General features: G+C 37.5%; 1 protein-coding gene and 1 pseudogene across 1 annotated transcript; one reads left to right on the forward strand and one right to left on the reverse strand.

Moving 5' to 3' along the window:
- Positions 1-1,836: 1,836 nt before the first annotated feature.
- LOC102516232 lies at positions 1,837-4,141 on the reverse strand (annotated as a pseudogene).
- Positions 4,142-14,125: 9,984 nt separating this feature from the next.
- LOC102516483 (olfactory receptor 1052-like) lies at positions 14,126-15,236 on the forward strand. Its single transcript, XM_014563653.2, is given in 2 exon segments — positions 14,126-14,595; positions 14,598-15,236. Coding segments are annotated over 2 exon segments (996 nt in total). The 5' UTR covers positions 14,126-14,195; the 3' UTR covers positions 15,194-15,236.
- The last annotated feature ends 259 nt before the right edge of the window (positions 15,237-15,495 follow it).

Raw genomic sequence — 15,495 nt, forward strand, 5'->3', positions numbered from 1 at the left:
TTTAACTCATTCATAGATATCTGGGATTCTTCTTTCATCTAATATCACAGCAGAGGGTGAAAGGCTGCATTATTTCTTGAGGAGATGTTTGATTTTATTTAGCTCTCTGTCCATTTTCTCCTTGGAGTTTTCTGATGATTCAGAAGACATTTTTTACTTGCAATGTGAATTGTTTAAAAGAAATTCCAAGTAGCACACACAGACAACCCTCCCCCCAATTACCTTGTTAGGATAATGTTACAAAAAGGAAAGCAAATCTATGTTTACATAGGAAGATAGCAACTAGCCATTTCCCAGGGAAATTTATTTCAAGTCAGGTCTTTTCCTACAAGCTTCAAATTAGAAAAATACCATTCAATTGTTTAGCCCTTCTCATTTTACTATGTCAGTATGGCCAGACCAGTTGACTTGAGATTCTGTGAGACATTCTTACACTGGTTTTTTGTCTGCTTTTTTTCCCCTTTTTTTATGCATTGCTTTAAGTCTAGCAAATGACCTCCTAAAATTTTTGTATCCATTCTTAAAAGGATGTCATCTTTTCACCCTGATAGGAAAAAAAATTGACTTCATTACCTCTTTGAATAGCTATTTTGTGTCAGTCTCAGTCTATGGAGAATAATGCTGTTAACTAGGAATCCCTGGCCACACTTATCTGAGCTTACCACTTGTGGGGAGCCCCCATAGAGGTTTTCCCAACCAGAACCAATGTTGTCACTGGATGGAATCTTGTGCTTTTTATGACAAGTGACACCCAGCAGGGAACTTTGGAAAAACAAGGTTTATTCCTCAGTGGTCATGAAGAGTACAGTACACTGCATGCCTGAAGTCACACAGGGATGCCACAGGTTCAGAGAGAGAGAGAGAAGAGAACCTGGGGTTCTGCCCTCACTGAGGTCAAGGGTGGAATGCCTACATCTTCTTGGGGTCTCTCTCTATTAGTTAATTTAAAACATAAGAGAAGGACTAAATCATAGGAAGGGGAAAGCAAGGTCACTCAAATGGTCAATTATAGGTCACCCAGGGCTTTGTAAAAGGGGAACTTCATGGACAAAATGCCTGGATCAGTATCTAATTATGCCAATGTATTTATTAAGATGAGTATCTTTGAAATGAATGGCTGGACAATCAAAAGCTTAATGTCAGGTGCTTACATTACACTCCAGAAAGCTGCCAGGTTCTTACACCACAAGACCCTATCTCTAAATAAAGGTCACATTTGGAGGTACTGTGAATTGACTCCAACACATTTCTTTTTTCTTAAGGGAAACAATTCAACTCATAACAACATCAAATTTCAAGTCATGGGTGAATGTCTCCTGTTAAAAACCTTTTCTTTCTCCAAATGTGTTATATATATATGGTGTAAAAGTTTCCTCTTTAAATTTTATGTAACATGAGGCAACAGTAACTGATTTGCCAACAAAGTGGATGGCAGAAATTAGTAATAAATTGTTAAATTTGGATAATAAACATGAAAAAGAAAAATACAAACCAGAACAATATATAAATAAATAAGGTAAACTAGAGAAACAATAAGATCTGGCTCACAAGCCTCAAAAGAGCAGAAATATCAATGCAGACAGCAGACATGAGGAACAGGCTTGGGCTTCCACAAATATGACTGTACTTAATGGTTTGTCACTCTATGAGACATTGGTTTAAAACAATATAGATCTTTGCTCTGTGCTCAGTCTGCCTATTCCATACAAGGTCCCATTGGAAGAGGATAATATTGTCCACACTGAGATGAGAACATTTTGCCTTTTCTATCAATCCAGTTTTATTTAAACTGTGACAGAATTAGCAATTGGTGTCTTCTGCTCTTTACCACCTAAGTCAGAGTTTGTTGCACCATAACTTTCTCATGGAAGTTTTGACTTCTGCATTCCTCAGAGTATAAATCAGAGGGTTGAGCAAAGGTGTCCCAATCGTGTGAATCACAGCCACCATCTTGTCCACTGGAAATACAGTTAGAGGGTGAATGTATGTGAATATACATGGTACAAAGAATACGATGATAACAATAATGTGGGAGGTGCAGGCGGAGAGGGCTTTCCTTCTTCCTTCTGCACTCTGAGTACTCAGAGAATGTAAGAAGAAAACATAGGAGATATGCAGCATTATGAAACTCACCATGCATATGGACCCACTGTTAAACACAATGAGTAGATTGATGACATAAATATCCATGCAGGCAAGTTCCAGTAAAGGCTGCATATCACAGAAATAGTGATTGGTAACATTGGGACCTCAGAAGGATAATTTCAGAGCCAAGAGGATCTGTGTTGAAGAATGGATGCAAGACCCCACCCAGGTCAGATTCACCAATGCACCACAGACACGCTGGATCATGATGGTTGTGTATCTCAGGGGCTTAATAATGGCCACATAATGATCAAAGGACATGAGAATTATCACCAAGATCTCCATGCACCCAAAGAAGTGACCTGCAAAGATCTGGGTCAGGCATTCATTGTAGATGACTTTCTTCTCACATACAGAATCTACAATCAACCTAGGAGCAGTGGTTGTTGACAAACAGGCATCAGCAAAGGATAAACAGGAAAGGAAGAAGTACATGGGCTCCCACTTGTCTGACTACATCTTATGTTCATCACAATAAGGAAGTTTGCCAACAGAGTTGCAAGGTATAGAAGCAAGAAGATCACAGGTACTACTTTCTCCTTTAGAACATCCTGTGTTAACCCACACAGAATGAACTCACTAATGCTCCTATTCATAATGCTGCTTTTATGGTGAATGTAGGACAGACACAGCTGAGAAATGGTTCATCTGCAAAGAAAATTGGGGAAATGGTGACTTGGCAATACCAGTGTATTTGGACTCAAAATCACAACTTTCAGGTTTCTAATTCCATCAACACCTAGAACTCAGTGTTTCTCAAAGTTGCCCATAAATTATACTCACTTGGGAAGCTTTTTTATTTTTAATGCTGATGTTTATGCTTTAAGCATGGACATTGATTCAAGGTCTTTCTAGGGGGACTAAGTTTCTTTCTTTTTTTTTTTTTTTTTGGTGGGGGAAAGCCCTTAAGTGATTATTCTCTCTGCCAAGTTCTGAGCACCAGCGACTTTGCTTTATGATCTCGATCAGGTCACTTTAATGTCTTGAAGCTCTTTCTTCATATGACAGAGATTCTAAAGATATTTTATTAAGCATATGCATATGTTAGCTTATGTGCATGCATATAATGTGTATGCATCTCAATTACTGAAAAACAATACTCATATATAATTTAGAAATAATGCTTCTGGAGATTCTCCCTTGACCAAGACTATTTTTTGATTTGGACACCAGTTTGCACAATTATTCCTGACCTCTTCAGTATCTTTCTTGGGTTATGCTTTAAGAAAAAATTATTTCTCCAATTTTAGACTTGCAGTGGCCATAGTTTGACTGTCATTGCCAGTTAGGATACATGAGAGTTATATCTCACAAAGGTTAGAGTTCCAGTGAATAATTAGGAAACTCTGGCCAGATTAATCCCACTAATAAAATCCAAATTTGAAGCTATATATGATTTTGTTAGGATCAGAATACTTTAAGAATGTAAGTCAGATTTAATTTTGTGAGAAAAGGAATGAAGCATAAAGAATGAGAAAAAATAGGCAGAGAACAATGGGTTTATTTTCTATTCAATTATCTATATTGATATAATTATAAAAAGTTTTAACATCAAAAATCAGGTTTAAAACCTACAACACTATATCTTCCATCATCTAAACTGTTCAGAAAAAGAAGATGGGGTTTAATGATAATTTTATTCTACCCAGTAGAATTAATTTTCATAGGTGGAACTAACAAACTACAAAATTTCAGCTACACTAAACCATCCACAGATAGCCGAATTATTGGTACAGCCCTCCCTAACCTCTGTACTCATTCTGATATCAATTTTAACTGCATGTATTCTTATACAAGATGCCATGTTCTGTTCACATTTTTCCTAGATGATTTCATGGTCTTTCCTTTCTTGACAGCCATGTTCTTTAAATGCTGGGGCTCTAACAGAGGTTGCTCAGGGCCCCTCAAACCACAGGCCCTGGGCCATGTCTTGGGGCTATAACCTTGGAAACTTTGCCTCCCCACTATTCCCATTGCCCACTGCTTCCTTCCCATTCATTTTGACAATGATACTATTCTAGTATCATTATGAAAATAATGCAAATTCCTGTTTCAATTTTGAAGTATATATAAGATTCAAAACTCTTAAAATTAGTAGTAGAATTGCCATTATAATGTTTTGTAATTTTATGACAATATTAAATTAAGATATTATCCCATTCTAATTAACCTCCCTGTTAAGCTCCTTAAATCTACTGCATTTTTAGTCCAGGGTTAGTATTTACTTCAGCACTGATTTATTCTTTATCTGTCTATTTAAGCATATTCTTTTCCCTGTTAATCTAAGAAATATGTTCTCTTCATATATCAGATCCTTTTCTCTCCCTTCAATATTGCTCAGCCAATTTCCCTAAATGTCTCAACTTTTATACTCTTTCTATTTCTGGAATTTTGAAAAAAATAACTTTTCAGCGTTCCCAGCTGAGTCCTTCCTGATGGATGCCTGGGCCTTATTTCCATCTGCTGTCTTAGTGATTTAGCTCATTTTAAGAGAGAGACAAATCCACGATCAATGGCCCTAAAGCACTTCAGAACTTCACCCAATTAAATACTCTTGAACAATCCTGGCAGAAATATAGTTCTATTTATGACATTGTTGACTGAAATAAAATCCCACAATGTGAGAATTGTGGGTTCTTTTATTTGGGGCAAAATGAGGATTCTAGCCCAGGAGACAGCATCCCAGAAAGCTCTGAGAAACTGCTTCAAAGAGTCAGGGGGATACTCAGTACCATATTTTTCAGTGAAGGGGGCACATGCTGCCAAGCACACACTTAGGCAGAGGCTTTCTCCTCATCATGAGGAACAAATGTCACTGGTAATGACTTTAGTGCTTTTCTAGATATGAGAAAAGGCAAGAAGTTGGACATATAAAATCTTCTTCTGAAAATATCTAACTATCTGAAGGCCCATTCAGCCAGTTTTCCTTGAACACAGAATGCCTCATTCCTGACCTCCATCCTGAACTTCTTTCAGGGTGTGTTGGAGGTTCATTGGCTGCAGTGGCTCCTGATTTAATCAAAACAAAATTAGATGACAAGTGCCAATGTAATCCAATACTCGTAAAGGCAGATGGCAAGTGCCAATTTTTGTTTAGCAACATTAAATGCACTTAGAGAAAATTAAGTAGATGAATTTAAAATAAGAAGGCTATACTCTGCGATTTGAGTAAAACATCCTTACCCTTCATGCCCTAGGCCATTCCTTAGTGTTTCGTTGCAGGAACATTAAATGCTACGTTACGTATTAATAGTGCTGTGAGTGGTAAACAGCACTTGCATTACTGTGCTCCTACATCAGTATTATTTACGTAGCCTCAGAATAATCCCACTTTTTAATCTAAATCACCAGGAAAAGGGACAATGTTAGAGGATGAATGATAAATGTATGCTATGAAAGAATAAATAAAACTATTGACTAGCTCTGACAAAAATATTCACTTGTTGCATTTCACAATTATTTGGATTGAAGTTGGAGAAGATAAACTGAAGGTAGGTCTAACTCCATTAGACTTGCAGTAACAAGGAGCCCTGGACTCCAAAGTAAGTTTGCATTCAAATGGCTGTTATTTATTGAGCATTTAAAATGTGTCAAATGCTGTCCAATCAAAGCCACATTATTATTTTGTTTCTAAATCATTTGAGGTTATTAGTATATAATTCCCATTAAGAATGAAGATTCTGAGGCCAAAAAATGGTTATATAACTAGCCCAGTGTACACAGTTTCATGATAGACCCTAGCTTGCCTTAAACTTGGCAGCCTGCATCAAGACACCCATACTTCTAGTACTACATCCCAATTTAAAACCCTCTTGGAATATGCACAAATGCAAATGATAAATCTCACCATGTCTCCATTCCTTGAAAATTCTGATAATGACAATCTTCTATTCTCTATGGAGGAAAGCCCATCTGCTAGAACTATGGTTCCAAGTCTCACGTCTACTTCTAAGAATGAGGACAGGCAGCTCTGGCTGATGAGATAAAGAATTTTCCCCACTGCTTCTCAAGCACTGTCTTCAACATGGTCTCAAGCTAAACATAAATAAAGAAGCAGAAGTTTCCTCATTGACTTCCAAATGGTCGTGTTCAGATTTCCCTGAAAGGTCATAATCCTGCAGAACCACCTCTCAGTTCCCCTCAGGGTTTATAAATTTCCCATCATTACAATTTTCCAAGACACAGTTATCTGTGGTCTGACCTATTCAAGTGTTTGCAAAATGTTTATGTCCCCAACCAATTAGATATTTTTTCTTTCTTTCTTTCTTTCTTTCTTTCTTTCTTTCTTTCTTTCTTTCTTTCTTTCTTTCTTTCTTTCTTTCTTTCTTTCTTTCTTTCTTTCTTTCTTTTTTTATCTTCTCCTGGGCTTCTATTTGAAGATGCTTTTATTTCCCATCATGTTCAGAAATAGAAAACTGTGTAAACTGGGTCAGAATATAGTGTCTCTGCAGAATTGGGGTGAAATGCTCTTATACTTATAAAATGCAAAAGATGAGTTCTGGGATGAGATACACCATCAATCCACACAAATATATGCTATTTGGTGACTAGAGGAGAAATTCGTTCTTATTCCAGAATAACAAAATTTATACATACATGTACAAAAATGCTTACATTAATCCAAGTTGTTCTTTTCTTCTTTCAGTACCTGATCTTAATATGCCATGACTTTTAAAAATAAAAGCACAATTTCTAGAGATTAAACAAACTTAACCCTCTCCATTTTTTTTTTTTTAAAGAATGACAGGCCTGTTTTCTCTGATGGAATGTAGCACTGGGATTGAAGATTGATGGAAAACCTGGACTTAGTCTATGAGGCCTTTCAGAGAGAGTCTATGCCAAGGAGTTTGCTGTTCTATACATTCTTGAATCCTACCTATTTTTATGTGTATTCACACCCCACAGAAAAAAACCAGTATTGAACTGATTCATTAGAAAAGTAAAAGTCCATGAGTGCCTAGAATTCACTAGACTATTGTATTCAGGGACAAATGTTATTTTATTTTAATTAAAATTTTAGGTGTTTTTCCTGACATGGAAGAACCATCTGACATGGACTGCACTCCTGGAGGGGATGATAGTTTGCTGTTTTACATCATAACTAATGATGCTGCATAATTTATGGGACTGCCCATGAATACTGCCTTCCAGTTACTTTCTCAGTAATATTTCTTTATTAATGAGCACAAGTACAAACCTGAGGACCACAGTCTGAAGGAAAATATGAACAATAATTCATTCCCCAGTCATGTTAAATTAATGACTTGGAATTTTAGGAGTATATAGAATTATCCTCCAGCCATGACTTCCCTTGAACTCTTAATACCACAATGGCTGCATTTCTGGAAAGTGATAGATTTCACCACTGACCACAGCCCTGTCATCCACACACCACCACCAGCAGGCAGAGCAAATGGAAAACCTGAATGCAGGCAAAGAAAAGTGCTCCCATTCATGCTAATGATACTCCTCATCACACATGGTTTAGAAACAACACAAGAGAGCACAATTCCACCACATCCGTGGAGGCGAGAGAGGAACAATCCTCATTGAGAACAAATGCTTTCAAAGCCTTGCAAGATTTAAGTACAGCCACATCTGAAGACCTGACTGACACATGGCACAGAGCTTGTAGAAGGGCTGGGGTGACCTACTTGGGTATCTGCAGGAGAGATGCACAGGATGTAAGATGTCTGCATCTACTACTGTAGGTGGTGACAATGCAGTCAGACCTCAGATAAGTGACAGCTAAGAAGGGCCCAGACATCTGGCCCAAGCCAAAGGTCAATAGAGGACCATTTATAACCCAGATCGTTGAATGTGCCCTGTGTCACCCAAAAGCAGCATGTAAACACCAATCTAGTAATCAGCTTAGTACAATATTATGAAAGAAATAATGAACCAGCTCATAGAAGACATTTACTTCCTAGACGGCCCTCCTGGAACTAAGGTCCTGGCCACAGGGCCAGAGATAACCTCACAGAGGCAGATCCAGTAACCAGGGGTATCTGGTGGACCCCAGGTGAGGGATAGAACACCAAAGAGCACCTGGAGGGGAAAGCAGGGATGAGGCCCAGGCAGTCTAATCCTGGCTGGAGTGCCCCACTAGAAGGCACTTCCCAGTCCCTGACACTGAAAGAGAACTTAGAAAATTTCTCAGAAGACACTTCAAGATGTAGAGATAAGAAGAGTGTCTCTGCTTGTCCAGGTCCAAGGTCAGAACTAACTAACATATTAGTTATTTCCATTTACCACTATGAAGTGAGTTAGTCATACAGATGTCTGGGAGAAAGTGTGCTATGTAGGGAGAACAGCCTACGTAAAGGCACAACAGCAACAACACACCTCACCAGTAAGAGGCACAGAATGGTGCCAGAGCCGTCAGTAAGGAGTGGAATAAAAGAGAAACAATTTTTACTAATTGTAGGGGTTTTGACTTTTACCCTGGGTTACATGGAGACTGTTTGCTGAGTACTGAATAGAGGTGTGATGTGATCCGACTTATGAGTTTAAAAGATAATTGTGAGTGTTCTATTGAGGATAGAGTATTATTTGGCAGAGGATGCTAAAATAGAGCAAAGAGAGTAGGTTTGAGGCAATTGCAAGGATTCAGGGAAAGAAGATAGTAATTTGTTGCAGGTCTAAAAGTGATTAGAAGTGATTGAATTTGGGATATATATTGAAGGATGAGCAAAAAGATTTCCTAATATACTGGATGTGGGATGAAGAGGAGAGACCAAATGTACCATCAGCTAAGACAGAGAATGTTGTGAGTGGAGTAGGTTTGGGGATGAGGGAAGAACCAAGACACAGACTTAGTTAAGAAATCTATTAGTCATTCAGGAGGAAATAACATGGAGGAAGATCGATTTCCAGGTCTCAACCTCAAGAAAAAATTCTGAGCTGGAGGTAATAATTGGGGAATCATGTCATCTGAAGAAAGTGTGTCAAGGAAGATTGGGTGAAATGTTGCTGATGGATTCTTTACCATGAGAAGTGAACAATAACAAGTATATTTAGTGATGCAGAGGTCATTGGTGACATTGAAAAGAGCATTTTCAGTGTTAGTAATTGAAGTGTGACTGAATAGGGTTAAAGAGAGTGGAAGGAAAGAAATGGGAGACAAACATGATAGAACCTCCTGATTTTTGTTACAAAGAAGAGAGGGTGAAATGAAGTCATAGAAGATAAAGGGAATGGAACCAGGAAAGATTTTATTTTAAGAATGAGTGAGGTAACAGATTGCTTTTTGCTGATGTAAAATGATTCAGAGAAATGGCAAATATAGATGAAATAAGAGACATAGAAGAGATTTTTGACCAATACCTTCATGAGGGTTCTGACCAGCAGAAGACCCACTGAGACAGAATGAATTACCCGAGACTCTGTGGAAAGTCATGAGAGCAAGAGGGAGTCAGGGACCAACTCCACAAACCTCTCAAATGCTCCCACATTTATTGTGTACAATCAAAGGAAAAATCACTAACAGTTGTGTGATGGAATGCAGGAATTTAGGGAAAGACAGGATGAGATGGAGTTTGTAGAAATCACAATGAGTACAAAGGTTTAGTTTATCTTTAGGGAAGTCACAGGGAGAGGGGAACAAGGTATATTCTTTAGGTATGTTAATTAAAAAGCAGACCACCAGGCCAGCCAGTTCCTTGTCTTGGGCATAACAGACTATCTAAACATCAGGCACACCCAACATTTATAGTTTGAGGGCCTGGGTCATTGCTTTGCAATGAGCACAGTGCTATCTAACACCTCAACTATGCAAGCAAGGGATTGCCCCTGCTTTTTATGACAAGGAGACAGGAGTGCGATGCACAGACACCTGCTAACAAAGCAGTTACTAAAGCACATTTGTTCTTCCTAAAGGTGACAAGTGGCTGGGCTCTGTTGCAATTTGTTAACCAAGTCATGGGCTCCCACATATTCATGTAAAATATAAGGAGATGAGGTCCAGTGTATATGAGGTTGGTTGCCTTTGGATTGGAGTACAGAAAATGCATGTATAAGACTCAGGAGGGAGGTAGCATATAACTGAATGGGTGCTGCCAAATTGGTAAATAAAAATTCTCTCTTCTGTTAGCTAGTCCTCAGTGATATAGGAAGCAAGTTCATCCAATGTTTTCCAGTAAGTTTGAAGTTTGTAACTGATTTTTAGACCTGTCTCTCCCTCAAATTAAAAGATATATTCCTTTATACACTACACATGCATTCTCATATTGTGATGTCTTTGTATCATGAATAGTATTGGCTAATTAATTAATTTAATTGAATAAGTTCAATTCTGATATAGAGATCATATAAATTACAATCTAATATTAGCAAAAGCAAGTTCCTATAAAAAAGAGGTAAGATCAAGATTTATTTTAAATGTCGGAGTGTTAGGGAAATGACAAGCCAGCCAAGAAACAAGCACCACTCGGAGGGTTGGAGTACAGATGTATTACACTGGCGGACTCAGAGGGGCTTCTGCTCTGAAACTCTGAGCACCTCCAAGACGTGCACATGAGGTTTTATAGGGTAAAGTACAAGCTTGGGGTATTCGGCCAATAGGCATGGAATAGCTTTAGCAGCATCATTATCACAAAAGTGGAGGCAGGGAGGCAGCAAACCAACATTCCAAAGCCAGATACATCTCTTTGAAAATCCAGATGGCTCGCAAAAAAAAAAACATGAACAGCAAACCAACACTAATTAACTTAGATTTATGAGTTAGTCCAGCAGAACTCAGATCAGTATTCCGATACTTAGATGTGTGAGTTATCCTGCCATCCCAGCCCAGCTTTTCCTTCACATTCCTAGACTTGTGAGTTATCTTGTTAGCCCAGCCTGGCTTTTCCTTCACACTTTCATATGTGGACTGGAAATGAATTTTATATTTAAAAATTAAAACAGAGACTGCATCAGGTACTTAAAAAAATGTCCTAGGCCTTCTAAAATAATGGCTTATCTTCTGGCTTAATTCAGCCACAGAATCTCACCTAACCCCCCTCCTACTGTAAGAGGGAAGAACAAATCTGACTCCTTGCTAGACCTGTTTCTTTGGCTCTAACCCTGTGCTCTGTTTCCCGTGCTGAGTCATGCTGATTGTGCACCTTTTGTAAAAGAATGTTGCCTACAGCCTGAAATATAAAGGTGAGCCCATTCTCAAGGCACTGACTTTTAAGGGTATAATTCTTTCCCATTTATATAAATAAAAAGTTGCAGAGTTGAAAATAACATTGGTCTTGTTGGAGGTCTTCTGGGACACCATGACCTGACCTATGTGGGCAGCTGCATGAACGAAGGATTCTGACACCAAGAAGTTTGCAACAATCAACCATACTCTCTCCCCTTTTTAGTATAAAAGAAGCCTGAATTCTGACTTGGGTAAGATGGTTCTCCAGGACATTAGTCGGCCTTCTTCTCTGTCTGCTGGCTTTCCAAATAAGTTGTAATTCCTTGCCCTAACACTTTGTCTCCCAACTTATTGGCCTGTTGAGCAGTGAGCAGAATGATTTTGGGACCTAGTAACACTACCACCTGCCCCATCAGCTTTTACTTTAGGGATTTAGGAAATTTGCATTTAGGAAGAAAAATGTAATTATTTTTAGAATAAGCAATAAAGGATGATTCTTATTTAGATGTCTATGTAATGGAAGAGTGTGAAATACTGCTACCAGAATCCATCATAATTCATTTTAAAGCCACCCCCCCTCAAATTTTCTATCCACAGACACATAACTAGACTGGAAGAATCAAATTCAAGAGATAGGTGGTTGGATTCACTACAAGGTAGCCTTTTAAGAAGCAGTAGTTTTAATTTTCTTGTATGACTTTTTTGCAATCCAAAGAAGTAAAGGATTAAAATTGTTTTCTATCTAGTCTTGCTCTACTACATTAAAGCCCACTGACATCCCACTTTGCTTGTGTGTGTGTGTGTGTGTGTGTGTGTGTGTGTGTATGTGTGTGTGTTTGACAATTAGTTCCAAATAATAGGTTCTTTTGAAAAGCTTCCCTTGCTGAGGTGTGGAGCAGGCATCACTACCAATTCTATTGCAGTTTTTTTTTTTTTTTTTAATTTTCAGAGATTGTAGATTTCTGTTCTTTCTCTATACTTGCCCATTTTTCCTTCTATTCTTTTTAACAATCAGGAAATCAAATGCCTTAAGGGAGCCATTAAGTTATTGAGAGTTTCTTAAATCCCTCAAGAAGCACAGAGGAACTTTTAATAATATATTTAATATATCTTTGGATCACAAGATTAACTCCAGGGACTGTATTTCCATTTGAACGAAGGGAGATATATAACTGAACTTTTTAACAAAATCTATCTTCTAACATGATTGTTTTTGATCATCTTTCTCTTGCTTTCACAGCTTGGAGTCTGTGGCTTTGGTTCTCACATTTAAATAAGTTTGAATTTCAATCTTGCTACTCAGTAACTACTATTATTTACCCAATATATGTATCACTGAAAATATCAGTCAATTCACTATTCTTGTGTGATTTGGGTTTGTTTGTTTTGGTTGGGAAATAGAGAAAAATAAGCTATGAGGATCAGTGTTGATGAGGTTCATAAATGAACTAAGGTGTTGACTATTTTTTTCTTCCACTGGTAAGTAAAATTCACTTATTTAAATATCCAGTCTACATACATTCTGCTAATCAGTTAAAAATAACCAAAAAAAAAAAAAAAAAAACGAAGAAAAAAAGGTTCAGATTTTAATGTGATGAAGACTTCAAGTTATAGGGGAGGGAGAAATTTGTAACTTGACTGTTATTCCCACCTTTTGTCTTACACTTCAGTCTCTTTTTCTATATTAGCATCAAAATTGTTATGCAACTTCTATTGGAGTAATGAAAAATCAGTGTTTAAATTCAATCTGGAATATTTCCTAAAGGATGAATTGCAATCTAAATCATGACTCTGTATTCCCATGGGGATGTTTCATCTGTCACTCTAGATACTCTAGATGTAGCATAGATGTTTCCTTATTTCATATTAATCCAGTAATCTTGCAATGTTATTCTTATTCTAAGTTTTATCTCTGTACACAAGGAATAGCATCTCCTAAGTGAAAAGGATGATTAAGACACCAAAAATATATATATATATCATCCTATATTCTGCAGAGGTAAAGTCACTAGTATCCTAAATTGTTTAAAATATTTATTTTGAAAATAAATATTAAAAAATAGTTCAATTTTACAGGCAAAATGAGGTCACAATCAATAAATATGCTTGGCTTAAGTGAAAAAGGTATTGTATATTCTAAGAAAGGAGTTGCAATGTCAAGGAAAACAAAGTATTACAAAGCAGTAGCTGAATGGTTTGTAGGCTTGTTTTACTTTATAAGCTTGCTTTACTTTTTGTCAGAAAAAGCTAAAGACTCTTTTTCCTGAGTCTCCTGAGTAAGGTATTTCTATTGGATATCAAAGGCCAATTATAAGTTACTGTTCACCATTTTCATATTCCAGCTCAGAGCTCCCTCTCCCCACATGCCTAATGAGCACTCTTTTCAGGAGCTATTGCCTCTGGCTATTTTTGGAGAATGACTCCAGAATTTATTCATATTGGGGACATGCCTTTCTTCATAACCCAGTTTAAAAAAAAATGTGGAGTGTGAACTTAACATGAAGTCATTAAGTGGGAAAACTCAAGTTTAAATGTCACAATACCATTTATTCTTATATATTGATATAGTTGACATTGGCTACTATGAGATCCCAAGGAAGATGTTTCAAAGAGAGCTTCAATGGTACCACAGATTAAATTTTCAACTTCAGTCATTTATGCTTTATAAACTAGATTTTACATATTTTAGAATGAAATTCACTTAAGGTTTTGAATGTCTTCTGAATTCATCCCTAACTGAGACCTTAATGTTTTCTTTCTTCATGCATGGAATTTCCCAATGGAGCAGGCAAATAAACAGTGCTTAAAGAGACTAGAAAATTTTAGTTAAAATTTTATAATTTTATTCTTAAAATAAGTAGAGCAGAGAAGTCAACAACTCAAGTCACTAGTTAGGGATTCCAGATAGTCTTGATAATGCCACATGGTTACTTCTCAATTTATTCCAATCTCCTTATTGTTAAAAAGTCCCAAGAAAAGTAAGCACATGGCTGATGTTAATTTCACACTGGTGACCAAATTTATCCTCTTGGGACTGACAGATCGTGCTGACATGAAAGTGGTCCTCTTCCTGTTGTTCCTGCTCACCTACACCATCTCCTTGGTGGGGAACCTAGGCATGCTCTTTCTCATCCAGATAACTCCCAAACTCCAGACACCCATGTATCATTTCCTTAGCTGCCTATCACTTGTTGATGCCTGCTATTCATCAGTCTTTGCACCCAAAATGTTGATGAACTTCTTCGTTGAACGGGAGACGATTTCATTCTCTGTGTGCATTGTGCAATATTTTCTATTCGTGTCACTTCTGACCATGGAGGGCTTCTGCTGGCAGCTATGGCTTATGACCACTACATGGCCATTGTGAACCCTTTATTTTATACGGTGGCTATGACAAAAATGGTCTATGTCGCTCTAGTAATTGGATCGTGTGTAGGTTTAATCAACTCATTGACACACATGCTTGGTTTGCTGAAACTGTCTTTCTGTGGGCCCAATGTCATCAGGCACTTCTTCTGTGACCTTCCCCCACTGTTGAAGCTGTCATGTTCTGACACATCCGTGAATGAGCTGTTGCTTCTAATCTTCTCTGGAGTTATTGCCATGACCACTTTCCTGACTGTGATGATCTCCTATGTCTTCATCGTCGCTGACATCCTGAGAATCCACTCAGCAGCAGGAAGACACAAAGCCTTCTGCACATGTGCTTCACATCTTACAACTGTTACCTTGTTTTATGGCTCTATAAGTTTCAGTTACATTCAGCCAAGCTCCCAATACTCCTTAGAACAAGAAAATGTGGTATCTGTGTTTTATACTCTGGTGATCCCTATGTTAAACCCATTGATTTATAGCCTAAGAAATAAAGAAGTGAAGGATGCTGTGAAAAGAGTTAAAGAAATGAAATATATTCCTTGTTAATTTCATACCATACGTGCTCTAAAATAATAGACAGACAAGTGCCTTGGATAATGAAATTTATATGAATTTACTAAAACTATGAATCCAAAGAGCTCTTAGAGTTTATTTAATTGGAAACTTCTGCTTTACAATGGAAGAAAAAGGCCTGGAATAATGTCATAGTTGGCTGGTTACTGTGTAAACTAACCTAATAAACCATCCTAAATCTAGGTTAGTTATTTCTGGACAGTTGTTAACATTTTCATTCCTGTATGTGGGTAGAAATGAGTATATACACACAGATATATAGACACACAAACACA

Source organism: Camelus ferus, chromosome 36 (genome assembly GCF_009834535.1).
Source record: "Camelus ferus isolate YT-003-E chromosome 36, BCGSAC_Cfer_1.0, whole genome shotgun sequence".
NCBI classification, from domain to species: Eukaryota; Metazoa; Chordata; class Mammalia; order Artiodactyla; family Camelidae; genus Camelus; species Camelus ferus.